Genomic DNA, 27194 nt, shown 5'->3' with positions numbered 1-27194 from the left:
CTCCTATAGGAGAGGCAAAGCCAGGTGCCTTAGCTAAATAGGCTTCTCTCGGCCTTCTCACTCAGGTTTCTTCCATCTGTACAGCCCAGCAGTAGATTGTGTCTTTGTTAGGAGCTTTCCCCTGCCCTGCAGCAATCATGCAGAGACTGTACTACTTTAAGGCACCCTCCGCAGGATCATATTGAAGTTGGTTTACAGACCACAGTCATCTTTGTTTTCTTTCCCTTGCTCTATGTGGCTTCTTTTCCTCCCTTTTGAGAGGACTCTTTCAATAATTTACTTGAACAAAAATCCACATCTCTATCTGTTGGGAACCTGAACTAAGACAGAGCACAAAGTTACAATATGAAAGAGGCCACTGAGAAAAAGCCAGTAGAACTACTGTCGAATGTGCACATCATAATGTTCAGTGTTGAAGAAGACGAGTATGTCTATGTCTGTGATTTGATAATTACACACGGTGTACATGCTGTGAAAAAACTGCTGTACCCACCAATAAATAATAAATAATTTTAATATAAGGAGTGTTATACTAATATCCTACTCATAGAGCATTCTGAGCACTCTACTCATAGACTTGCTTATAACAATTGCACACACTTGAATACAAAGAACACATGAACTACAGAAATAATGATTGGAATCTTTCCCTGAAACTAGCATATTAAAGGATAACATATAGCTCCATGAGTCTCTCATAGCAAAAAGAGAGAGAACTGCTAGATGCTATCTAATTAATTTGATCTTGCCACTATGTCATTTCCTTTATTCTAGAGTAAATTATATTTCTCCACAGTATATAACATGTTATTGCATACGGTATACCATTTGAATGTATATCACACTGCACATTAAGTAGCTACTTTATTATTATAACCAGGTAACAATGAACCAACAATACAGATAACTCAAGATGAAGCCAAAATGCTATCCATGGTTGAACTGCTCAATGAGCTTATGATATCTTATCTCTCGTAGTTAAGTGATCAATGGTATGATTACTAAATGTGTAGAGTAAGAATCACAATTCAAGTATATCTGCATATTCATAGACAAAGGTATTCGATAATATATACTAATCTACAATTGGTAATGCGTCTATAAGAAGGCCTAAGGGATGGAAATCTTATTAAATATTTATTTTATAGTAAGAAATACTATTATTATATTTAGAGATGAGAAGGTTGGGAAAAAATTAAAGATGTCATTACCGATGTAGGAATTTTGCATATTCTGTACAATACAGTAGCTACTCAGTTGTGTGTAGGGCAATGTTAATACATTGTGAGCAAAGAACAAATATGAAATCTATAATTCAAAAAATATGGAATACAAAGGGAGTTCTCATTTTATATTCTACAGGTATAACTTGTCCTTTTGAAATGTTAATGGATTCATAATAATGGACTAAATCAACACAATAGAAAAGCAGACCTCATTACAATGCTAATTACATATACTACATGGTCCTAGTTTGAATACTTTCTGCAAGAAGATTCAATTAATCAATTTTTTTTGGATAGCCCCTTATCAAATACTCAAGTGTATTCATATTACTATCTAGGAACAATGAGCTAAATCATTCATTTTGCCTTTTCTCCACAGTAAGGTGAATCCATCTGATTGTGTAGACATGGTTTGTGATGCCAAAAGGAAATCATTGCTCAGAGACATGGATGGCTCTTTTCTGGGGAATTCTGGTTCAGTGATCCCTCAAGCAGAATATGAGTGGAATGGAAACAGACAACTAGGAATTGGAGACTACAGAATTCCTAAGGTGATGCTCACATTTTTGAATGGAAGTAGAATCCCAGTCTCTGAGAAAGCACCTTACAAAGGTTTGTTGGATTTTATTCTATTGCTAGCCCACAAGTTCATGAAACAAAACATATCTTTTATTTTTAGTGGTTGATGTATTCAACAAATAACTTATATATTCTCCTTTTAATCTTACATAAGAAGACAGTACATGGATATTCCTTTTCATTACTGAAATGCATGTACTTATTGCTTCTAGGAATTATCAGAGATTCAACCTGTAAGTACATTCCAGAGTGGCAGAGCTATCAGTGTTTTGGGATGGAATATGCGATGATGGTTATCGAAAGCCTGGATTCTGACACAGAAACACGAAGACTTTCACCAGTGGCTGTAGTGAGCAATGGTTATGTTGATCTCATTAATGGTAGGTGTTCAATGTAAATGAACCAAAGTTACTGAAAGCATTAGCTTTTTATTACATGCTTAAAGCATAAATTATCACATATAACTAGCAAACATCAAGACTTCTTTGCCTTTCTTTTGTAAGAAAAATCTATGTGTTTTTTTTACTTGACTATAGCAGTTTTCATTCAGGAATGCAAGGAGTTATGTTAATTGACCATGAGTCGAAGGTCAAGAGGAAAAGAGAGAAAAATAGGATAAGGGGGAAGGGAAGAAGACAAGGAAGAAAAAGGGAGAAAGGTATTTCTAAAGTGATCTTTATATCTTTATTGATAAAATGCTATCCATATTTTGAAGAAGGTTAGCTCCATGGCCTGGTGGTCAAGGCAGCCAGATCCCACATGGCCTTCTGTGCAGTTCAAGTCCTGGACCTAGCGGCTTGAGAAACACTCTGGGCACGTGTGAGTGCATGTCCAAAATCTAGAAAGGAGGAAGAGATGGAGGAGAAGGGACTGCAGTGTGATCACATCTCATGAGATGTGCTTTCTCTTCTCTCCTCTCCAATCTCTTTGGCAAGCAAACGTGCTTTAGCCAGAAAAAAAAAAAGTGACTATCAATTTAAAGAAGTCTTAAGTAAATGATAGTAACATGAAAAAATTATGAAGCTACTGAATGAGTCATAAAGCTTAGGCAGTTTGTACCAGATGGGGAAAAAATTCCCCAAGATAAAAGTTACTGGGTACCACAGAAATTTCCTTTTAAACATTAATATTCAATTTTGTTAATTTTTTTTTCAGGTTTTTGCCATAAAGCCTGTGTTTTCACTGAAGACGGAGAGACTGAAAGGGAAAGTGAGAAATCACTCCCCAGGGGGATGGCCATGCCGCAGTCCTTTCTTTATTCTGCTCCTGGGATTTTGGGCATGCACACACACACACATGCCTGGCATGAATTTCAAGCTTCCCCATCTGGGATTTGAATCATTATTGGCCACGTGGGAGTCAAGTACCTCAACCACCACCTGCTGGTCTCAATTTTGTTCATTTTAAAAATATGACTTGTTTGTCATTCTAAATTTTCAGTTTATACACAGACTTCTAATGTTTGTTTTAAGACCCACAAAGAAGGTATATTTAAGAGTAAGTTATATAATTTTTATGCTGAGGGAAAGGTTATGCTCAACCTGAGCTTTAGAAGTTTATATTGATTTACACTTTGATTGAAGTTCAGTTATAAATATTGATACTACTTCCAAATAAGCCAGGAAATTCAGTAAACCTAATGAATAAATGCATCACAAAAATTCATCTTTTCATGTTTCACTCAACGTTTTATACATGTGTAGTCCTGGTCACTTTAAAACTGAGGTGGAAGAGAGAAATTTGCTATGAAAGTTTTGGTACACTTGTTCTGAAAATGTCTGGATTTAAATAGAAAAGCATTCACTATCTCTCATCTTTCTAGGTGGTTTGGTGGAGTGTTATTTCTCAGATGTCTTCAACAATAATAATGTTGACCCTTCAATAGTACTTGTAGTCTCAGTTTTAACAAACATACATTCAATTAAAATGAAGGAAAATTAGGGCCAGCAGATGGTGTACTGGTTAAGGTGGTGGACTCCCACATAGCTGACTGTAGTTTAAGTCCCAGACCCGGTGGCTTAAAAATCATGCCAGGCACGTATGCATGTGTGCCCAAAATTCTGATAGAAGACGAGGAGAAGGAACTGCGGCATGGTCATCCTTCGTCCTTCCTGGGGAGAAATTTCTCACTTTCCCTCTCACTGTCTCTCTGTCTCTCCTGTCAGTATACATTCCCTATGACAAACAAATAATAGGACTGATTAAATACTTGATCAAATAAAAAATGTTTATTAACTTAATTAACAGATGAGTAAAAGAACGAATTAATGAATCAATGAGTCAGGCATACAGATATTCCTGTTTTCCAGATAAATAAAATCTCCATTTTAAACAAATTAATTTTTCTACAGCGCGTTTCTTAGCAAAGAGCCTGAAAGTTGGTTCTCTACCCAAATGCACATTTGATAAAGAGGAGAAAGGATTTTTCTCCTTACCATATGGACTGGGTTTGAGTATGATTACTACAGTGGAAATATATGTAAATGTACTAATTTTCCCAGTGACCTTTCAGTACAAATCCTCGCCAACATGTTGATTTCCCCTTCTTCCCCAAGGCAATGTAAGGATAATAGGAAGGAGCTGCTGCCCTGCCTTCCTTGTTAAGCCCAGGTTTGAGAAACAGTTTTGATGACTAGGTTGATAGAAAATTGGTATAAATGCTAAATTTGCATCTGAACTTAACCACTGTGACTTTTTTTTTGAGAAGTTTTTTTTTTTTTTTTTTTGCTATAGGGCGTGTGCGCTCGCCAGACAGACAGAGACAGAGATACAGAAAGCGAGAAATCACCCCCCCAGGTGTGATGGTCACGTCGCAATCCCTTCTCCTCCATTCTCCTCTCGGGATCTTGGGCACGCACGCACACGTGCCCGGCGTGAGTTTTAAGCCACCAGGTCCGGGACTCGAACCATGGTTGACTATGTGGGAGTTCAGCAACATAGCCGTTACGCTAACTGCTGGTCCCACCACTGTGACATATTTTGATATGATTATTATTTGGATATTGTGCTCCTATTATTAATAATGTGAGAATATGAACTTTCACTTCATGTGGATCTAGGCCCACAGGATCATGGCTGGTGTGCTGGATACACATGCCAGAGAAGACTGTCCCTGTTTCATAGCATTGTGGCTCTGAACACATCTTATGAAGTTTACTTCACGGGTACCAGTCCTCAGAATCTTCGACTGATGTTGCTTAATGTTGACCATAACAAGGTAAGGCCACTTACAAATAACATCTCAAGAGTTATTGCTATTGATTATTGTATGCATTTCCCTCTTCTAAGGGTTATGTCTCCTCCCCTGTTCTCTCTAACATCATCAGCCTTACAGCTCATTTTCAAGGACCTATTAGAGTAGTACTAAGAATACTACTAGCCCAGACAGTTTTTATCAGCCTGAAAGGATATACTAGTAGCAAACAGTGCCTCCCTACCAACATGCGCTTGATTCTGGTGCTCTGTATATGAGGCATGATAGTGATAGCTATGATTTATATTATTGCAAGAAAACCTACATATTTACCAAAAAATAGTGTATGTCTGGGGCCAGCAGGTGACTTGGAATTGAGATACTGAACTCCCACATGACTGACCATGGTTCGAGTCCCAGACCTGACAGCTTGAAAATCGTCCCAGGTGCGTGCGCATGTGTATGTGCGTGTGTGCCCAAAAATCCTGAGAGGAGAATGGAGGAGAAAGGATTGTGGCATGACAATCCCCCTAAGGGATGATTTCTCACTTTCCCCCTCTCAGTCTCTCTTTGTCTCTCTCCCACAACACATGCCCTATGGCAATAATATTAAAAAAAATGTATATCCAAAACTGATTACTTGAAATTATGTATTTTTTATTCCACACTGTTATTACCCATACGTATCAGAAATACACCTTTGAAATTTACTTTAGCAATTGCAGCAGATTATTTTATGTGTCTTCAATAATGTCAATTTTTTTTTGCTGTATACTGAATTCAGACAAAAATCATTAAATTTATATGTACTATTTCAGTGGGAAATGAGTATGAGGTTAAGCAGTAGTCTCCTAATTTAGGTTTTCTTTTCTAAGAGTAGAGGACACTTCTAAGTCCGAGAACGTTAAGAATATGAAGAAAGGATATTGATAAGATTAAGCAGAGAGAGGAGCAACAAAAAAGGGCACCTGTCGCTTCTCAGATGTTGGCAAGTCTTTCTTTCCATTGTTCAAGGCAGTACTTTGAAACTCCTCTAGACTTCTTCCTGTCACATTCCTCATGCAATCTACCTGCAAATTCTGTTGACTCTCCCTTTAAAATATTCAAATTCTGACCCCTTCTCACCATCTCCACTGCTACCATCCAGTGGAGTCAACATTCTCTTCTTCCTGCATTAAGACAGCTGCCCTCCAACTCCTTTTTCTGCTTCACCCTTGCCTTTTCGTAATCTGTTCTTATCTCGGTAGCCAGAGAGGTACTGTCAACACGTAAGTCTCAGGTCTCTTCTGTGTCCAAAGTCTGCAATCGTCTCCCTACTGACCTCTACAAGAATAAAAGGGTTTACAAAGGCCTAAGAGGCCCTATGGATCTCCTTCAACCCTTTATTCTGTGGCTGCTCCTTGTCTTCCAGGCTTACTGGGCTCCTTGTTCTTTCTCAGTACACCAGACATGCTACCACCCAGTCCCGTAATTCAGCTATGCCAGCCTGGAACATTCTAGGCTTAGTTTAGGTGGCCAAACTCTCCATCTCAAATCCCATTCTCTCAGTAGGCCTATCATGATCACCCCTCCCTGCTTGGCTCTCCCAATTACTCATACCCTGATTTAGCATTTTTCTTTCCTGAACACTGAGCACCTTCCAACATGTTTCATACTTTGCTTTTTTATTGTCCCTAATATTTATTGTCTCTTTCCTCACTCTTGAATGTTAAGAGCAAATAAGTCAGTGGCTTTTGCCAGCAACCTAGTACCTGGATGAAAGAGAAACTTGATTTTTGTTTTTAACAAAAATTAAAAGAGAATTTTTTTTAAGAGAGATTTTTGCTATAGGGTGGGTTCACTCACTGGAGAGACAGAGACAGAAAGCAAAAACACTCCCCCCGCCCCCGGGTGGATTGTCATAGGATGGGAGAGTGCTGAGCTGTGTTGTGTAAAATCTGGGTTGGTCTCTGGGTCTAGATTTCTAAAATTAAATATCTGCTCCTAGGTGTAAAATAAAGCAACAACCACAATAAAAGTAGGTAGAAAAGAGAATTTAACAGGAAAGAAAAAATTTAGAAAAGAAGTACACTTAAAAGACTTTTGGGCAGGCAAGTTGCAAGGTAGCAACTGCATTTGGAACTGGTTAAGTGTTATTTTTTATTACTTTAGGTGATAATGAATATTTAACAGTGGGAGGTCTGTCATATTATCTATGTTCTTTGTTTGAATTTGTGGGCTTTCTCCTGTGTTTGTGCAGCTCTCTCACAGGTGAAGAATTTGAGGAATTTGATTACCTACCTGTGTATGCCCAGTGTGAGTCATGATGATAGGAGCATCCTTATTAGGATGAACTGCCCAATTAGTTTATTGCCCCCGTGGGAATCAGGATGTTGACCAAAATATCTGGTTGGGTTTTTTTGTATTTATGAGGAATGATAAGAGGGAAATTTACAATTATCCCTGTGTGTCTTCCTTAGGTACTAAAGAAGAAAAATGGGATTTGCCTAACTTTGGCACCAGGAGCTGGGTGGGAAGAAGGCATTTTCATGGAGGGTCTGGTTATAACTCCTGATAAGTTGTAGTTGATATGGCATGTGTCCTTCTGCTATTTTCTTAGGGCTGCTCACTCCTTTGTTGGCTACCTGCCTATCACAGGATGGCCACACCACAATCTCTTCTCCTCCATTCTCCTCTCAGGATCTTGGGCATACATGTACATGCACCCGGTGTGAGTTTAAGCCACTGGGTCCAGGACTTGAACCACAGTCAACTACATGAGAGTCCAGTGACATAACCATTACACCATCTGCTGATCCCCAAAAAATAATATTTTAACTTAAAAATAAGAATGGTGGCAACAAAGTAATGTGACTATTAATATTCTGAGCCTCTGAAGAATATCAAAAGAAGATGCCAATTGGGAACCAGCAGTTAGCATAATGGCTATGTCACTGGACTCCCACGTAGTTGACCGCGGTTTGAGTCCCGGACCCGGTGGCTTAAAACTCACGCTGGGCGCATGTGCGTGCGTGCCCAAGATCCCGAGAGGAGAATGGAGGAGAAGGGATTGCGGCGTGACCATCCCCCCTGGGGGGTGATTTCTTGCTTTCTATCTCTCTGTCTCTCTCTGTCTGTCTGGCGAGCGCACGCGCCCTATAGCAAAAACCTCTCTAAAAAAAAGAAAAAAAAAAAAGATGCCAATGTATTAGAGTCCTTATTCATCTTTCCCTGAACTTGGAAAAGCAAGTCTCCTTACTGTAAGGTCATAGCTGATAGCATGAAATGTACGAACTATAAACACACACAAAAAATGAACAAATTAAAGTAGAAAGGATAAACATTTTGACTGATTTTTATTTATATCACTACCAAACTTTTCTCAAAGATAGAAGCTATTTTCAACATTAACTACCTAATTTTCTTTGTTAGTATTATAGTGAGCACTGCTAAATCTCTCCTTTCTCTTGCCCCTGGAATTGAAAGTGTATATCGTATTGTGTTGTCTTAAAGGAACCTCTAATTTAAAGATATTTCTCTAATAATTCATTTCTTATACTTTTCTGCTGAAAATCATCTATTAAAGGTTAAATTGTGGGGTCAGCAGATGGCGTAGCAATTACATTGCTGGACTCCCACATGGTCAACTGCAGTTTGAGTCCCAGGCCCTAGGGATTAAATCACGCTAGGTGTGTGTTTGTGTATGCCCAAGATCCTGGAAGGAGAATGGAGAAGGGATTGTGGCATGGCCATCCCCCCCAGGGGGGTGATTTCTCACTTTCCCTCTCACTGTCTCTAGCTCTCTGACAAGCCCACGCACCCTAAGGCAAAACCTCTAAAATAAATGGTTAAATTGTAACACTTGCATGAATGGTTGAATGTAAGCTCATTTAAAAATTTTAGTCACTATTTATCTTAAATCCATAAACTTGGTTTTAATATTTTACAGAAAGTGTACATAGTGGAAGAACATTTTTAAGTCCTAAATTCTAAATATTCTGTTTTATTGCTCTCTTCAAATACAAAAATGTTTATTTTTTAACAGGCTGTTCTGGTAGGCATTTTTTTTTCTACACTTCAGCGTTTGGATGTCTATGTGAACAATTCATTGGTCTGTCCCAAAAATACAGTATGGAACACCCATCAGAAGTTCTGTGAACTCAACGGGCATCCTTACACAGGTATTTCTTCAGGCAAGTATAGTATACATGCTCTCTGTTGTTAGTTATGTATACATATATTTAATGTTTTCTTATAATATTTTAAATTCTTTAGCCATTGGTGAATGCAGAAGAACGTAAGTTTTCAGTCATGGTCAATTACTATGGTGTGTTCAATGTGTATGTGTCCTGAAAGGTCCCTCTTGATGGAACTTTAAGCTATCTGCATGCATACACATATAAGTTTGTGTTTAGGGTGAACATTCTTTTGATCCTTGAGAACTCTTTCATTCTACATACTTGAATTCAGTTATTCCTGTGTTCAGAAGAGATTTTTGCTAACAATTTTTACTTTATTTTAAAACTGCTTTACTTCTACTTCATAATTGGCAATCACCAGAAGTATTGCCAAGGAAGCTGCTATAACATCAGTGGAACACTATGAAGTAAATATAATAAACTCTTGATTTAAATGAAATGTATGAAAGAGGCACACTTATCTATTTACCAATGTTTGAAAAGCCAAGATTTATCTTTGCTCATTTAGGTCTTCTTATTAACAGGACTTTAATGAGCTATTCATCATCATTTTTCCACATGCGCCAACATCTTAGCTAGCCATAAACGAAGTGTACTGTATGTCATAACATGAGCTAGACTTGAAAGCATGCATGTCTATGCTATTAAAGGTTTATAGAAAAAGTCCTGTTTCTACTAATAATATGATAGCTAATATTTCACGTTACTATATTTCAGGCACTAAGTGTTCTTTGTATAACTCATTGTTGCTATACCAAAATAACCTGTTAGGTAGGCACAGATGAGTAAACTGAGACACAGGAGGTGAAGTAATTTGCCAAGGTCTCTGCCTTAATCAGCTCTGGCTGCCATAACAGAATACCACATAATGGGTGACTTAAATGACAGAAATTTATTTTCTCACAGTTCTGGAAGCTCAAAGTACAATATTAGGTCACCGGCATGGTCAGGGTCTAATGATAATTCACTTCTTGGATAGCGATGGCCACTTGCTGCAACTTCTTCACACGGCATAGCGTGACAGCCTGCTCTCTGGTGTCCTTTTTATAAGGCAATAATTTCACCTGAGGGCTTTACCTTCTCATCTAAACCTAATTTTTCTTCAACAATCCTCATCTCCAAATAATATCATCTTGGGAGTTAGAGCTTCAACACAGGAATGTGGGGGGACACAATTCAACCCATAGTAGCTTCAAAGCTGGTATGGGCAAATCAAGAACTTGAAAACAGTCTAGTCCTAGAACCCATGCACTTAATCATTATGTTACATTGCCCCCTTAAAAGCTAAGAGAGTCAGTGCTATCATTTTTATATGCAAATAACTGCACATTTTAGTTTAAATATTTAACTTAAAATAATGCATATGGTACCAAGCTCTTTGTCATTTAAGATCAGAAAAACAGGAACTATGTCAATAGACAGAACTTAATATAAAAAATTATTTACGCTGGTGATGAAGGACTGAGATACAATACCATAATAAATGTGTGGGTGTTGTCATTTTCATCATTGTTCTTCTAAAACGCCATTGTTCTTAAGTAAACATATTGCTTTGGCATTTGGAATGCATAATAATAACCCTGTATTATTAAGCTATACATATTTTGGAGTTACCCACAAAGTTTCATTATTATCTATTGTTATCTATGATGTAGTTCCTTCATTTCTGTGAAAATGTTGAATGTTATCTAGCATAAATGATGTATGCATCTCTAACAGTAGCTTGAGAGAAGCTTCAACATACAATACAAAAGCACATTTTTCAGATTCACACAATGTATAAGCCAAGTTATGTCTAGAATTTAAACTGGTAGGTATTAAGGAAATATATAGTAATAATAAAATGGCCTTTTTTTTAAAAGAGATTTTTGCTATAGGGCACCTGCACTCACTAGAGAGACAGAGAGACAGAGAGTGAGAAATCACCCACCAGGTGAGATGACCATGCCACAATCCCTTCTCCTCCATTCTCCTCTCAGGATTTTGGGCAAGCATGCACACGTGCCTGGAGTGAGTTTTAAGCCTCCAGGTTCAAGACTTGATCTGCTATTGACTATGTGTGAGTCCAACGACTTAACCAGTATGCCATCTGCTGGTCCCAAAATGACTTCTTAATGCTATAGTCTATTATGTTAATAAGAAGTTCCTTTTTCTTCCTGACATCTGAATTTTTTTTTTCCTAATAAGCCTCACTATGAACTGTACTAAGAAGCTGCATAGCTCATTCCACTTCCCTATACAGTGTAGCCTTTGTCTGGGTTCTATACACGTTAGCAGATTTGTTACCTCTTAGACGTTGTTCATACACTGCCATAAAACTGTATATATGGCCTAGCTGTGCTGGCACAAGTAGGAAAGTTCCACCGTGCAGTGGCTGAGGCCACATGGGAGGCCTAGTTTTAATCTCCAGCCCCATTTAAACCAAGGCCAGAGGCACCTGTGGTCCTCACTAACTGGGAGGCTAAGGCAAGAGGACTGCAATATGGCAAGACTCTGTCTCTCCTCTATGCTCTTTCTCTGTAAAAAAAAGTATAGTATTCATTATATATAATTACACAGTCACTTTTACAAAATTTGGTTTTCTAGCAGAATTTGTTTTACATTAACCAAAGCTTTTCCAGGATGATATGTAAACCTATTTCACTGATATCAGAGTCTTCTGAGATGTTTTAATATATGCTGCATTTTTATTATATGCTTTTGTCCTCAGTGAAAATAGAAATGCTGAATTATAAATGCTTTTTTTCAGAGTTGGTATATAGCACTGCATAAATTAGATGACAAAATTAAATTTATATTTTGAAATTACCACATGCCTTCAATCAAGGCTTTAAAGTTTTGAACATGTAAATAGGTGTTAAAAGTAGAGTATAGGCTCCTGGTTTCATTAAATTTGTTTCTCATTTATACTGTATATCTGTTTTAAAAAATAAACTGAATGTATGATTATTACTATTTAAAGGTTTGACTTTAATTTGCATGTCGGCCCTGTAAGTGTTTTTATTTTTAATATGCATACTTTCTAATGAAAAGAGTAACAAGCATTTTTGTTGTTTTCTAAATTTAAGTAAGTAATACATGCTGCATGATAATTTTGATCAATATTAATATATTTAACTGTGCTATTTTGACTCTTTTACTTCATAGAGAAATTCCTTCCTAATCTGGATTCTACTGTCTTTGGCGAAAACTATTTTGATAGAACCTACCAGATGCTTTACATTTTGGTTAAAGGAACTACACCTGTTGAAATCCACACTACCACAGTCATATTTGTCTCTTTCCGATTACCTGCTGTAACAGAGGATGACTTTTATAGCTCTCATAATCTGGTTAGAAATCTTGTGTTGTTCCTAAAGATACCAAATGACAAAATCCGTATTAGCAAGATAGTAAGACGAAAGAGTCTACGGAGGAAGAGATCCATGGACCTCATCATGGAGTTAGAGATTGGGGATCCTCCTTCTCAGTTCTTCAACAGCAACACCACAGGTATGTATCATAAGCATTTGAGATAGAGGAATATAATTACCAAGTTGACATCTGTAAATAACCCTAACAGGGCTTGGTGAGGTAGGCCTCAGGAAATCCACGAACTTCACGTCCTGAACCCTGCCAGGACCTACAGGACCTGTAATCTCAAACTATTTTGGAATTGTGAAGAAATTTCAGCCTCTGTTTTGTTGTAGCCAATAATGAATTCAACAAGAGGATTTGACCTAGTACAAAAGACCTAGGAAGACCTACCTAAAGAAGTAACTTTATTGTTGAGAGGTGAGGATGACCAGCATTAGTCAATAAAAAGGAGAGAAAAAAAAACCTTTTAAGCTAAGGAAATGTTATAATTTCCCTGTTAATTTAGTATAGGAGTTGTAGTAGGCCCATAGTACACACACAGATTATTCTCCCACTCTAAGAAATTCCTTCGTACATTTGAAGAACTGGATGAGGTCCAGCTGGTCTGAATGTGAGGTGCCTTGAAGGGCAAGCCACTGGAAGTGGGGCTGAGTGATAGGCAGGTGCGAGGTCTCAGAGAGTTTTAGAAGCCAAACACAGTTCTGTGGATGTTTTCCTAAGGAGAAGGGTACACCTTTGTATTTTCCAAGCAGTGGAATGGTGAGTAAAATTTCCATAGTAAAGTCACAGATTTATCATAATGAGGACAAATGTGCAAGAACAGATTCTGTCTTTGTTTCCTATGACTGATCAAATCATTTTCTACCAACCATTCCCTCTCTCTGCTTCTCATTTACCATACCCTATTATGTTAGGTGTCAGAGATAAAAAATATCTCAATGTCTTATCAAAGATATCTCCACTGGTTTCTGTCATTTCCTCAGGATGACTCAGTGTGGACATCTGGGTAAATGCTCAGCCCTTCAGATTTTCTTCCTCTCTATATGCTCCTTCCATTTGGTGTCCGAATACCAAGGAGTACCCTGACCCATTTTGTCTTTATGCTCCCTGCTACAGGATGGGTAGTCCCTGCTCTGCATGGTCATCTCTTGAGGTACCATTGACCTTTCCTGGCTTTCTGCCATGCAATAGCATCCTCTCCCCATCTGCTCCTAACTCTAAACCATGCTGTTGTCTTCAGTGGCTGAGCATAAGTACTCTCACCCAGGCACACTTCTCTCCAAGAATAGAAATCTATATTTTTGTCAAGGGAGGTTCACCATCTAGCTAATGGAGCTTACGCTTCAAGGCCCTTCACTTATTCAAGTCCTGGTAGAGGTTTTCATATAAGTCCCTGGAGAGGGACCTAATAATGTGGTTAAATCATTGAATACCATTATAAGTATAACAAAAGTTTTGTTTTTTGGCAAGCTTTTTCTTAAAGAGTCTCCTAAATTTAAACTTAATTGGGATTTTCTCTATCTCCATTCCCTATCTCTGTTGTTAAACTTCCAGGCTCTGTGTAAACCTGGATGCTGGGTGATGTTCTCACTGTCTGCCACTAGGAGTCACCACTCATTTCCCCACGAAGTTCACTTCTGAACATTGGCACTATGCATCCATCTTATCCTCCCTCCAAAATTATACCAGTTAGACAGGCAGAAGTTTATTCCTTTGTGGGGATAAACATATGTAATGATTTGTGAGAGTGGAGGTGAGTGCTTATAAACTCTCTTTGTTAAAAGACCATAGGAAGCATAGGCTACCAGATCTCCCTTTGCTGAGTCACAATTCCTTCTTCATCAGTCCTGCACATGCTTGGATTTTCAGGGTCAGGACCTTGGACTCCACATGACTTACCCTGTTAACTTAGTATAGGAGTTGTAGTGGGCCCATAGTATACACGCAGATTACTCTCCCACTCTGAGAAATTCCTATTAAGCTCTTACATAAAGCAGAGTCCAAATTTTACCACATTAGCCACTACATAGCAAAAGAAACTATAATTTATTTCTTATATGTGATCTAAATTTCCTCATGCATGAGACCCCCCCCCATCCTCATCTCTTAGAGAAGTTGTGGCCTGTTAGTCCTATATATCCAGATAGGTGTAAGGTGGACTAAGAACGTGGAGTATAGAGACAAGTTAATAGCATGTTTTCCAGAAACACACTGGGAGAAAGTTTTATATCTTAAGAAAAGCCCTACAAATTGACAGGGAGAGATATTACAGCAAAATACTGGGAAGTGGCAAAAAAAATTGTGTATGTAGTCATACTCCTGTGTCCCACTTGCCTTCACATAATATTGGAATAACCAGAAGTTTCCCACACGTACTAAGAGGTATTTAAATATTAAGGGACTTCTGGGCAGGCAAAGTCCTACGGTTAGGAGTAAGGCCTTCAAGTTATGGTCTTCAGGCTCTAGGTAATCAGCAGAAAGGAATGCTTCACATGGCAGACTGTCAAGAGAAACTGTTAACAGTGCATCAGACTTGCCACTGTGTCAAAAACCAGTCTAGACAAAGTATTAGAGGTCACACATGGATGTGAAACACCTTTGTACTGCCAGCATTAGATCACATGAACCTTCATGCTTGGGAAGCCTTGAAGACTATCCCAAATGGAGTTGGGAGAGAATATCTGAAAGACTGAACATTTATTAAAAGGAGTGTGAGTCATGTAAGGAGACATTTTAAACTGACAGGGACTGAAATTCCTTAAGACTGAGTTTGAAAGTGTCATGTGAGACTAGGACATTGCCTCCTTTCTGAGCACACTTATTTTCATGATTTTGCCTTCATGAAAGAAACTCAATGATCTGTGTTCTTAAGGCATGACTCTCAGTGGAAGGTGCATGATTCCTGGAACAAGGTCATTAATTAGGCTTGGAAAACACCAAAACCTATTCCAGTTGCAGTTGTCTTTTTGGTTTTGGGAGTACAATGCTTTATTTATTTATTATTGATAGTCATGTGTATTTATGATATACAATATGATGTTTGAGGTATATATGAAGAGGACTTCAAAAAGATTGTGGAAAATGGGATTGAAGTATGAGTTCATTTTAATGCAACAAATTTTGAAATCCATGCATAGATTTTATAATATGCATTCTCTTTTAACATTTTGAAGCCCTCCCCTTTGTATACATTGGGGACTGACTAAATCTAGCTAATTAACCTGTGTCACCTCACAGTTATTATTTTTGTGGTAATTGTACTTAACATCTACTCTCTTAGCATTTTTCAGTAATACAGTCCAGTGTTATTAACTATATCCAACACATGGTACAACAAGTCTCTTCTCTCCAACTTATTCTTCCTGTTTGTTGTAATTTGAAATTTTGTACCCTTTGGTCAGTAGCACCCACCATGTCCCCATCTCCAATCCCTGATAACCACTGAGTTACTCTCTATTTCTGTAAATTAAAGTCTTTTAGATTCCACATGCATTTAAATGAGATTATTGGTAGTTGTCTTTCTGTACCTGGCTTATTTCTCCTAACATTAATGTTCTTCAGGCTCGTCCATGTTATCACAAATGGCAGAGTTTTCTTTTTTCTATACACAGAGTATTCCATTGAGAGAGAGAGAAAGAGTGAGAGTGTGTGCGTGCGTGTGTGTGTGTGTGTGTGTGTGTGTGTGTACAGATCACGTTTTCCTGATCCATTCATCTGTTGATGAGCATTTATATTGATTCCATATCTTGGCTATTGTGAATAATGCTGCAATGAACATGGAAATGTAGGTATCTCTTTTATATGTTGATTTCATTTTCTTTATACCAGTAGCATAAAAAGGAAAAAAATCCCAGTAGCAGGATTTCTAGATCATATGATATTCCTATTTTTAATATTTTTGGAAACTTCTATACTATTTTTTTAATGGCTGTACTAATATACATTCTCAACAGTGTACCAGGGTTTCCTTTTCTCCACATCCTTAGCAATACTTTTATTCATTGATAATAGCTATTTTAACAGATAAGAGGTGGTATATAATTGTGGTTTTAATTTGCATTTCCTTGATGATTAGTGATGTTATCATTTTTTTCCACCCACTTGTTGGCAATTTGCACTTCTTTTGAGAAATGTCTGTTCAGATCACTGGCCATTTTTGAACCAGGTTATTTGTTTTCTTGCTATTGAATCATTTAAGTCTTTATATATTCTGGATATTAACCCTTTATCAGATGTTTAGTTTGCAAATATTTTTCACGTTCTGTGGGTTGTCTCTTCAGTCTGTCCATTTTTTTCCTTTGCTGTGCAGAAGATTTTTTAGTTTATTGTGATCCCATTTATCTGTTTTTGCTTTTTTGAAGGTTTTTGTTTTTAACCTGTGCTTTCGGTGTCACACCAAAAAACCCCTATTCCCTAGGCCAGTGTTGTGGAGCATTTTTCTCTCTGTCTTCTACTAGGCATTTCACAATTCAGGGTTTTACATTTAAATTTTTAAATCTATTTTGAGTTAGTTTTCTTTTTTCTCTTTTCTTTTTATTTTATTTCTTGCTATAGTGCACATGTGCTCACTGGAGAGAAACAAAGAGAGAAAGTGAAAAATCACCCCCAAGGGAGGATGACCATGTTGCAATCTCTTCTCCATTCTCCTCTCAGAATTTTGGGCATGCATGCACACACGTATGGTATGAATTTCTAGCCACTGGGTCCAGTCCTTGAAATGCACAGTTGACCATGTGGGACACAGCCACCTTAATGTCCACACCACCTGCTGGCCTGAGCTGATTTTCTATATAGTGTGAGATAAGGTGATAGTGCTTCATTTCTAAACAAAGAATGATACAACAAAGTATTAAGAGTCATATATTTTACCTCGATTCTTTCATTCATTTTTCTTCTGTTAGTTTACCTTTATTTTTATTTAATTTTATCTTAAAACACATTCTACTGAGTTCTTCATTTTCCTAACCTTGTTAATATGGTTTTATCATGTTTAACTCAGGTACATCGATAAAGCCTTAAAATTCTGTAACATGACTGAGCAAAACAAAACTAAAACTAAAAACTCACATGTTCTCCCAGTTCTATATTCTTATAATCCAAATGTCCCAATACTATTTCTCCATAGGTCAGATGCAATTGTCTGAACTTCAGGAAATTGCTGATTCTCTTGGACAAGCTGTAATTTTAGGAAAAAACAGTAGTATATTTGGATTTAATATTTCTTCTATGTCTATAACCAATCCTATCCCCAGCACAAGTGGTGCTGACTGGATTAAGGTAAGAAAATGTAACTAGGAAAAAAAATGCATTTTAGCTATTTAAAATACTGTTGCTTATTTCTTATTTCGACTGTCTTTATCTATTTAAAGAGAGTTATTTGGCAGGCATATCTTTCTAGTTTACTCTTAGCTACTTTTTATTTATTTTTTTCCATGAATGAGAGAGATGGGGGGGAGAATGCAACAGTCCTGATGTTCTGATTCATTCCCAGTCTTCAGCCAGCCACAGATCATGTGTACTCGGGGAGGTCTCCAGACTTGAACTAGGAATCTTCCTATGTAGTATTGCCTCACAGAGCATTGTGTTTTACTGCTTCACTACCATTCGATCCCTGTTCTTGGCTATATTTCATAGTATATCTTCTAAAAATTGTATATTGGTTCCAAATGTGTTTTACTTTGAATATTTGTAACAATATTTAATAAATTTGATGTGAAGAAGTATTGTAATAACATTAATTTACATATTAAACATTTTTAATCAACAGTGAATATATTACACTTAGCCTAGCTAAAATGAGTTTGCTGCTAAATGCACTTTACTATGAAAAAAACACTTCATTATTCATGTTCATTCACAGGTGACTGCCCAGCCAGTGGAAAGGTCTGCATTTCCTGTTCATCATGTGGCCTTAGTGTCCTCGCTTTCAGTGGTCACTCAGCCGATGGCAACACAACCAGGACAGCCATTTTCTCAGCAGCCTTCAGTAAAGGCAGTGGATTCTGATGTAAGTCATAAAACAAACTTTTACCTAAGTTTAGGAATTAAGCTATAAAATTCAGAAAGTGAGCTACTTCTAGTATGCTGGCAGCCTGAGGATTGCAGTGTCCCCTAGAAATTAGACTAACATCTATGGATTCCATAATTTACTGTTTTAAAATATTTCTTTTAAATGAACTTGCTCTTCTGTCCATATTTATGAACTTTTTGTATACAGCAAAAGCTTCTGTAGATTGTTTTAAAAATTTTGTAATATAGAATTTTGTAAAATACAGTTTTGTATACATTCAAAAAAGAAAAAGTTTGGAACAAGTTATGGCATAGTGGTTAGCCCAGCTGGATTCCCACATGGTAGACTGTGCAGTTTGAGTCTTGGACCTGGTAGCCTGAGAAACACATTGGGCACATGTGTGTGTGCCCAAAACCCCAAAGGGAGAAATAGAGGAGAGACCATCCCCATGGAGTGCTTTCTTACTTTCCTTTTCTCTCTCTCTCTCTCTCTGGCAAGCACATGTGTCCTCTGGAAAATTAAAACAAATGAACAAACAAAAAAACAGCACAGACACTCTTTTCATGAATAGTTAAGGGAGGTGGATCCCACGTGGCCAACCACAGTTCAAATCCTGGCCCCAGTGGCTTGAAAATCACACTAGGTACATGTGCATGCATTACCAAGACCTCAACAGGATGGAGAAATGGAAGAGAAGGGATTGTGAGGTGACCACGCCCCATTGGAGAGTACTTGCTCCCTCTTCCTCTCTCTCTCTCTGCCTCTTTCTGGTGAGCACACACACCTCTGGGGAGGGAGAAAAAATGGGATCAGGGCAATTGCTATAATTTTCTGCTATTATTTTTATTTAGGGTAATTGTATATCAATTGGGATTACTTCACTGACTTTGAAGGCCTTACTAAAGGATTCCAGTAATAACCAAATCAGTGGTCTTAGTGGAAATACAACAATTCCATTTGACAGTTGTTGGGCCAACTATACAGACCTTATTCCTCTTAGAACAGGTGAGTATACTATTTTGAATCTTCAAATATATACTTATAAATAGGGAGAATTGTGATTTTTTTTTAATTAACAAAACATTCTATAGTGCCTTGGACAACAAAGTATAGAAATCAGAAAGTGATACTGCGTCTTATTTTAGAAAATATTTAGTGTAGCTTACAAAAAAATATTTAATATGGAAAACAAAATAGAAATTAAAACAAGTAATTAAAGAAATTAATGCAGATACTTTGAGAATGTTCACTAAAATTATATCATAATCTATATTTTTATCCATTTGGGTGTTTTCCTAAATTTTCTCACAAAATATGTCTTACATTTATATTAAGAAAAAATAATATATGGATTTCTAAATTCAAGGAAAAAAATAAAGTAAGCTTTTATAATTTGAATGTCCCATGTAGCAGTTCATAGAAAGTTGGCTGTAGTCTTTCCGTAAACCAGTGCAAAGGAGAAAACACGAACATTATCATGATTCTCAGTACCCATCAGATTCGCCAGTGACTTGGCATGAAGAAGTATAGCCTGTTCTGATGACAGAACAAATGTCTCCTATGAACTCTTATGAAATATACCCAATGAATCTGTGTTAATTGATATTTTTAGCACTGATATAGTAAATACAGCCAGAATTTTCACAGTGATGCTTCTTATATCCATATGGGTTAATTGCATAGCTCCAACTGGGAAAAAGTCACTTTACTAGAGGCCAAAACCCAGACTTTTATTGGTGATAGATTGTAGAGTATCTAAAAGAACGAAATGGATAAACAGCTTATACGATAGGTCTTCAATATGGAAGGGGCCAGCATCTGGTGTGATGTTTAAGGTGTTGGACTGCTGTTCGAATTCCAGGCCCAGTGACTTGAAAATCACACCAAGGGAGTGTGCATGCTTGCCCAAAATCCTGAGAGGAAAGTTAAGGAGAGAGAACTGAAGTATAGCCATCCCCCCTGGAGGGGTGGATTTCTCACTTTCTGTCTGTCTCTATCTCTTTTTCTCTGGCACATGCACATGCTCTATGGGGGAAAAAAAACTTTAAAAAAATGTTCATGGAAAATGTGTATTATGGAAAAACTATGCATGAATTTAAAAGGAAATTTTGCACCCAAATAAAGTAGTACTTTAATTTCACTTTTCCATGAAATTGTTGAAGTTGCCTTGTAATTGAGACAGACCTCCACTACTCTATCTACTCCAGCCCATGGCCCATTTAAGGTCTTTAGGGAACTTCTGAGGAGGTTATTTAGTGGCTCTTCCTATTCTTACTACTGCTCTCTCATCTCAGACAGACTCATACACATATATGTGCATGTACTCATGTGTCAAAATAAAAGTAACTGTGAAAAGTAAAATAAGTAAAAGAAATTCCAACAATAGTCTGATTTTTAAAAATAACTAAATATTAAAAGCCGAAATAACTCCAAAAGATATATTTCCTTATTTTTCGTTTCTCCATGCTTCGATGATGCCTAAACCAAATATGCTCAATCTGCTTCATGGGCAGCCATATTCCAACCTGATAGGCCTCAAATGACAATGAGCTCAACATTGTGCTCTTAGACAAGTACCTACTGTTTCCTGTTGCTTACTGGCTAAGGACAGAAATAAGTTCTTTTAACAGCCGAAATTGTGGTGGGACTGGAACACTTTTATGGGAAATGAGGCACTTGACAAGAATCTTGCCTGCAGAGCAGGGTCTCTTACCTTCCCATGAAGGTGCAGCCAGTAAGTACCCAATGACAGAGACCCAGACACCGAGCCTTGTGACCAACGTCTTTCATCAAATTACCTCTTCCAAATAGGAATGTTCCAAAGTAACCAGGATCACTGGAGTGCTAAAATAGTGAAACAAGCTTTGGTATTTTTATTTTGGTAACAGAATAATTAAAGCACTTTTCTTTTATATAGTAAATTTTCTTTCAGAACTCAAAGCTTCCCTTGGAGTATCAATCTGATCTGCTACAGAGAAGAGCCATTGCTTCTCATTTGTATGTTTCCTTCCCTTTCCCCTTCCTCTCTTGATATAGCTCTCCCCACCACCCCCACCATTTCTCACTCTCTCTCTTTCCTTTGTCAAATGTGGGGTTTCAGTTCCCTGGCTATGTATAATAAGGAAAGTCAAGTATAATCGTCCCTTCATTATTTTTAGATCAGTTAGCCAGTTTGTAAATTAACCACAATACAATTATATTAACAAAGCATATAAAAGAAAATTAATGAAACATCTTTCTTTTGACTCTTTCTATTAGTGAGTACTTCCGCATATCACTGCCCCAAAGGAAATCCCCTAGCTGATCAGGCCGCAGGCCATCAGCACAGCCTCCCCTCCTCTACATACAGCTCCTTAAAGAGCAAAGCAGAGCCACCTACTAGAGGAGATATGGGCTGTGGTTTCTAACACAGAAAATAGGGATGTGAGTACTGAGTGAGAAAAGAGTGAGAGAAGGAACTAAAGAGTAGAGACAGCATCTTTGGCCAGCTAAGATAAAGACAAGACAGCAACAGGAATGGATGTTTGGGACATGTGTTTTTATCAACCGAGGTAGTATTTTGTGTTTGTTTCAATTTTTATTGTTACATAATAAGCCAGCTCAAATCTAATGGCTTAAAACAATAACCATTTCACTAGCTCGCAGTTGTGTGGGTCAAGAATTTAGGCAGGAATGGTTCATCTCTTATCCATATCGGGGCTTCAGCTGAGGATTTCTAATAGCTGGGGCTGTCTGGCATGGCTTGATTGGGATCACGACTCTAAGATTTTGATTCTGGATTTTGATTGGGTCCTTCAGTTTTCCTAAATGTAGCCTCTTAAGAGGTTCATAAATCTGTAAAAGGGAAAAACCAACCAAACAAACATAAAACATCCTGAATGTTTTTAAGTTGTTTTTTTTTTAATTTCTTGGGGGGTGGTGGGGGAGACAGGCATCTCCAGTAGAGTCTTCATGCCATGATCCACCTCCAGCCTCAGCTAGCCCGGTTCATTTATGCACATGCACATGCACATGCACATGTGTGGTATGCATAGAGAGGTCCTGGTATGCAAACCTGGGACATTCCCATGTGGGTCCATTGCATTACTGTTGTGTCATTATCCTCCCAGAAACCACCCCCTTGGCCCATGCCCAATCCTTTACTAATCCAACATATTGCAAAAACAAACAAACAAACAAACAAAAAAACACAAAATACACTGATCATGAAAACTCAAGTGTGTTTAAACTGAAAAAAAGAAATAGTTAAGTACACCATTGTCATGAATTGTCAGTGGCAGAAAACTCCATAGAATAATGCCCATACATTTAAAGTTAGAGGATGCATTGTTATTGTTTATAAAAGCATAAATATGATCAAGATCTAATTATATTTTCTCCTGGGTCAAAAGAAAAAAGAGGAAAAGTAAAAACAATGACTCTTTAAAAACAGATCATAAAACAAAAGCAAAAACTTACAAGGTTGTGTAAGTATGACAAACCCTGCTCTGTCTGGGTTTATTATTTTAGAATTAATGTATGTTCATAATAGCAATAGTGCCATAGAAATTATGTCAAAAAATGTATTAACTACATCGAAACAGTGGGAAAACTCAACATGAGTTTAAAAAATATTTGGTTAAGCTCTTTATCTTTATACTTTAGACATATGTCAATGTTTCTCCAAGATATCTACCTAAGATAAGAAGGAAGAAAGGATTACAAACTTGCTATAGAAAGATAGCATCTGACTTAAAACAAATTAGATGGTGGTTAAAAATTATTAAATTTGAGTGAGGGCATATGGATGTTTGTACTAACTTTCACTATTCTGTAGTTGGAAATTTTTCAAAATAAAAAATTCAGTATCCACCGCCATGTCTCCCAACAGAGCTGAGGCGTCTCCACTCCATGGTCAGGTATGAAGGGTGTAGGGATAAAACAGATTCAATACCTTTCTCTCCCTTCCTTAGTGCCCCTCATTTAAGTCCTGGGTGCTGGGAAGGAATCCTAAGAAGCAAGTACTATTGCTGCAGAAAGAAAATCTACTCAGCGTCCCCTGTCCATGCTAGTGACAAAAAGATCTGACCCTGAGACCCTTTCTTCACTTGTGTGTATTTACTCTAATCCACTTGACTCATGTTCCCAAAGTACTTCTTTAGAAATTATACAGTATTTATTTTTTAGAGAGAGAGAGATTTTTGCTATAGGGCATCTGCGCTTGCCATAGAGACAGAGATAGACAGAGAGACAGAAAGTGAGAAATTAGCCCCCTTCCAGGAGGATAGCCATGCTGCAATCCCCTTCTCCTCTATTCTCCTCTCAGGATTTTGGACATGCGTGCATATATACCCACCATGAGTTGTAAGTCACTTGTCCAGGACTCAAGCCACAGTTGACTACATGGGAGTCCAGCTATATAACCATTACACCTCTGCTGGTCCCCTATACAGTACTTTTAAGTAAATGAAAACCCAATTGAAACCATATGGAAAAAAGAAAATAAAAGGAAGTCAAAAAGAAGATTAATTTAAAGACATAGAGGTCCCTATAGGGTTAAAATGTTTACAGATGGTTGCAAATGTCACTCATTAGCAACGTGTGATAGTGTGAATAATATAAAATATATAAAATTTGGAGAGGGAGGAAACAGGCATTTGAGATTATAATGTTTTGTTTTGTTTTTTTTTCCCCTAGGAAAAAATTTTAAGATTGAATTTATGCTGGATAATGTTGTTCGGGCAGAATCCAGAACTTTCAACCTGCCAGCACAGTCTGTCTCTAGCAGTAGCAGCGGTAGCAGCAGCAGTGGCAGCAGTAGCAGCGGCAGCAGCAGCAACAAAGCACCAACTGTGGGGGCCTCTACCCAGACAGTGACTCTAGTAATTAGCTGTCTTATAGGAAGAATGTTGCTCCTGGAAATACGTATGACTGCAGTTTTTATTTTGAATGTAGCCATAGGTAAGTGCAGTTCATTTTTTATGTATGTGTTTCCATATACTGATGAACCAGTAACTGTGTACTGAATAAAGGCTGTGCTCACAGCACTTGTTCATGGCATCACTAAGGACATAAAGAGAATGTCATAGCCTCCGTGGCAGAGATAAGACTACCCTACAGAGAATGACCTTCATATTACCTGTTCGTATATAAGGATTGGGGTAATGAGAAGTACAAGTAATACCGGAACTCTTTTTCGGTTGCAAAGAGCAGATGTTCAACTTGCACTGGGGTAGGCAGTAGTAAAGTGATTATTTAAGTGAGAAGTGCAGAAGTAGCCTAGTTTCTACCACAGCTAGATCTAAGGACTCAAATGATGCCATCTGAAACTTTTCTCTGTCTATACCGGAACTCTTTTTCGGTTGCAAAGAGCAGATGTTCAACTTGCACTGGGGTAGGCAGTAGTAAAGTGATTATTTAAGTGAGAAGTGCAGAAGTAGCCTAGTTTCTACCACAGCTAGATCTCAAATGATGCCATCTGAAACTTTTCTCTCTCTGTCTCTTGGATCTTGTCTCCCTGGTGGTAGCTTCACTTCCAGGAACACTTCTCACCTCCCCACTCTATATGGCAAAGGTACCTACCAATGCCTTCATGTTTACATCCTACCAACCTAGCAGCCAATGCAGAAGTCTTTTCCAACAGTTTCTGCGAAAGTCCCAAAGCTATATTGTTAACCTAGCTTGACTCACACACATTCTTTGTCAGTCCTCATGGTCACAGTGTTTTAATGAGCTTGGCTCAGGTCCCATGGGGTAAGGTGCTGAGACTATTGGAGATGGGGTTTCACTTAGGAAAATCAAGATGCTAGTACCAGGCTGACAAAGCTAGTCAATACTGGGGAGATTAATAGGACATAGAGGTCCCTACAGGCTAAAATGTTTACAGATAATTGCAAATGTCACTCATTTGCAACATGTGACAGTGTGGATTATATAAAATGTGTAAAATTTGAAGAGGGAGGAAACAGGCATTTGAAAACAGGGATATGACAGGAATAAGAAAAAAGTATGAATGGAAAAAGACATCGTTGGCTATACATCTTCACAAGAAATATTAATCTAATTAAAAAAGATTTGTGATGCATTAATAATTTAGAAGGATACTAAATTAAAGTATTTCAAGTAATAAAAGCCATAGCTAGAGTTTAAATTTAAATATAAAGGAGATCAAGATGAGTAGACATAGTAAGTATGGTTCTGGGAGTGACAAAAAAACCAAAACCACAAAAACTGGAGGGTGGAATCAACTACTGGGACTTGAGGAACAGCCATGAAAGAGGAGGAAGTAAATCCTTTCTTTCCTCCAAATGGCAGAAATTAATTAGGGCCCAGATGTCCAGAGAGAAACAAAGTTTACAGAGACCTGGTTCTGGCCTCTTGTAGCTGGGGACAGACAGGTGGATTTGGAACTAAGGGACAATGAGTAAATGGTCAAGGCATGTTATTTTCAGGCCAGTTTTCTTACCTCCAGAACTCTAATGAAATAAGACCAGCTGTCTAGTTTACAATAGTGTGCCAAGCATTGCTTAAATTATTTCTTTTCTTCTCAGAAGCATTAAAAAATAAGGTCTAGCTGGCTAAATGTATATGTACTATATACGAGAACATTATATGTTTGTGTATTTGATGTTTTCTTTTTTTTTTTCTTGGAGAGGTTTTCACTATAGGGCACGTGCGCTCGCCAGACAGACAGAGAGAGACATAGAGACAGAAAGTGAGAAATCACCCCCCAGGGGGGATGGTCATGCCGCAGTCCTTTCTCCTCCATTCTCCTCTCGGGATCTTGGGCACTCACGCACACGTGCCTGGCGTGAGTTTTAAGCCACTGAGTCCGGGACGCGAACCGCGGTTGACTACGTGGGAGTCCAGCGACATAGCCTTTACGCTAACTGCTGGTTCCCTTGATGTTTCCTTATTAAATGTATTGTTTTCAGATTATCTTCATTGACTTTTATTCTGTTTGTTCCTGATGTCTTTGGTATTTTAATAAAATATGTAAACTATAATATTATATGTTACTACTTTTTAAAAACTTTGTAATGTTTTTATTTTTCAGGAAGCTACTGAAGTGCTTTTCTGGAAACCAGGCTGAAAAAAATAGAAGAATTGTTTATTTATCAGCTATTTTGTTATACAAGTTTATAGCATGTTCATGAAAATATGCTAGAATTACTTTGTAATAGTATAAAATGTACTAATTAGCTCTAATTACAAAATCTAATTTCTTCAAAGTATAAATTAATTTTGATCCCATGTTTGTATGTTCTTACTTCACTTCAAGAAAAACTTTCAGAAATCTCTGACCTGGAAGTAGATATGGCACTTCCGAGGTATTATACTAACAAATCAGAGGGTTTTTTAGATTGAATGAGCTCTAGTTCTGATTTAAGCTCTTTATGTTGGATTGAAAGCATTTTGAGTTTTTTTCAAATACACTGGGGGCCAGGGGAGTGGTCTATTTTCTCTATGTATTCATGAGGCTCTGATTTCTAACAGTCTAAGTCCTTCTAAGTTCTGAAGATTTTGGAAAGAAAGGATCATTTTAGACTTTTCTTAAACTGAGTTTCAGTCTTTCCAATCCACAGTTAGGACCTGTCTAATTCTAGACTGTCCTAATTAACCCAATTGTTTCCACTCACAATTGCTACTGTGAATAGTATGATGTCCCCAGC

General features: G+C 37.6%; 1 protein-coding gene across 1 annotated transcript in view; it reads left to right on the top strand.

Moving 5' to 3' along the window:
• Positions 1 to 26770, top strand: part of LOC102478698 (fibrocystin-L) — a gene marked incomplete at its 5' end in the record, with an annotated part of 91619 nt that extends 64849 nt beyond the window's left edge. Inside the window, 10 exons of the mRNA XM_006161701.1 lie at positions 1606 to 1838; positions 2018 to 2185; positions 4865 to 5022; positions 9023 to 9158; positions 12324 to 12668; positions 17659 to 17810; positions 18394 to 18540; positions 19395 to 19548; positions 24220 to 24483; positions 26579 to 26770. Coding sequence (XP_006161763.1) covers positions 1606 to 1838; positions 2018 to 2185; positions 4865 to 5022; positions 9023 to 9158; positions 12324 to 12668; positions 17659 to 17810; positions 18394 to 18540; positions 19395 to 19548; positions 24220 to 24483; positions 26579 to 26589 — 1768 coding nt within the window. The remainder of the gene's footprint in view (positions 1 to 1605; positions 1839 to 2017; positions 2186 to 4864; positions 5023 to 9022; positions 9159 to 12323; positions 12669 to 17658; positions 17811 to 18393; positions 18541 to 19394; positions 19549 to 24219; positions 24484 to 26578) is intronic.
• Between the last annotated feature and the right edge of the window lie 424 nt (positions 26771 to 27194).

The sequence above is a fragment of the Tupaia chinensis genome, unplaced genomic scaffold (assembly GCF_000334495.1).
Source record: "Tupaia chinensis unplaced genomic scaffold, TupChi_1.0 Scaffold138854_1, whole genome shotgun sequence".
Taxonomy (NCBI): domain Eukaryota; kingdom Metazoa; phylum Chordata; class Mammalia; order Scandentia; family Tupaiidae; genus Tupaia; species Tupaia belangeri.
The sequence above is the reverse complement of the archived record's forward strand: the minus strand, read 5'-3'. Positions and strand labels throughout refer to the sequence as shown.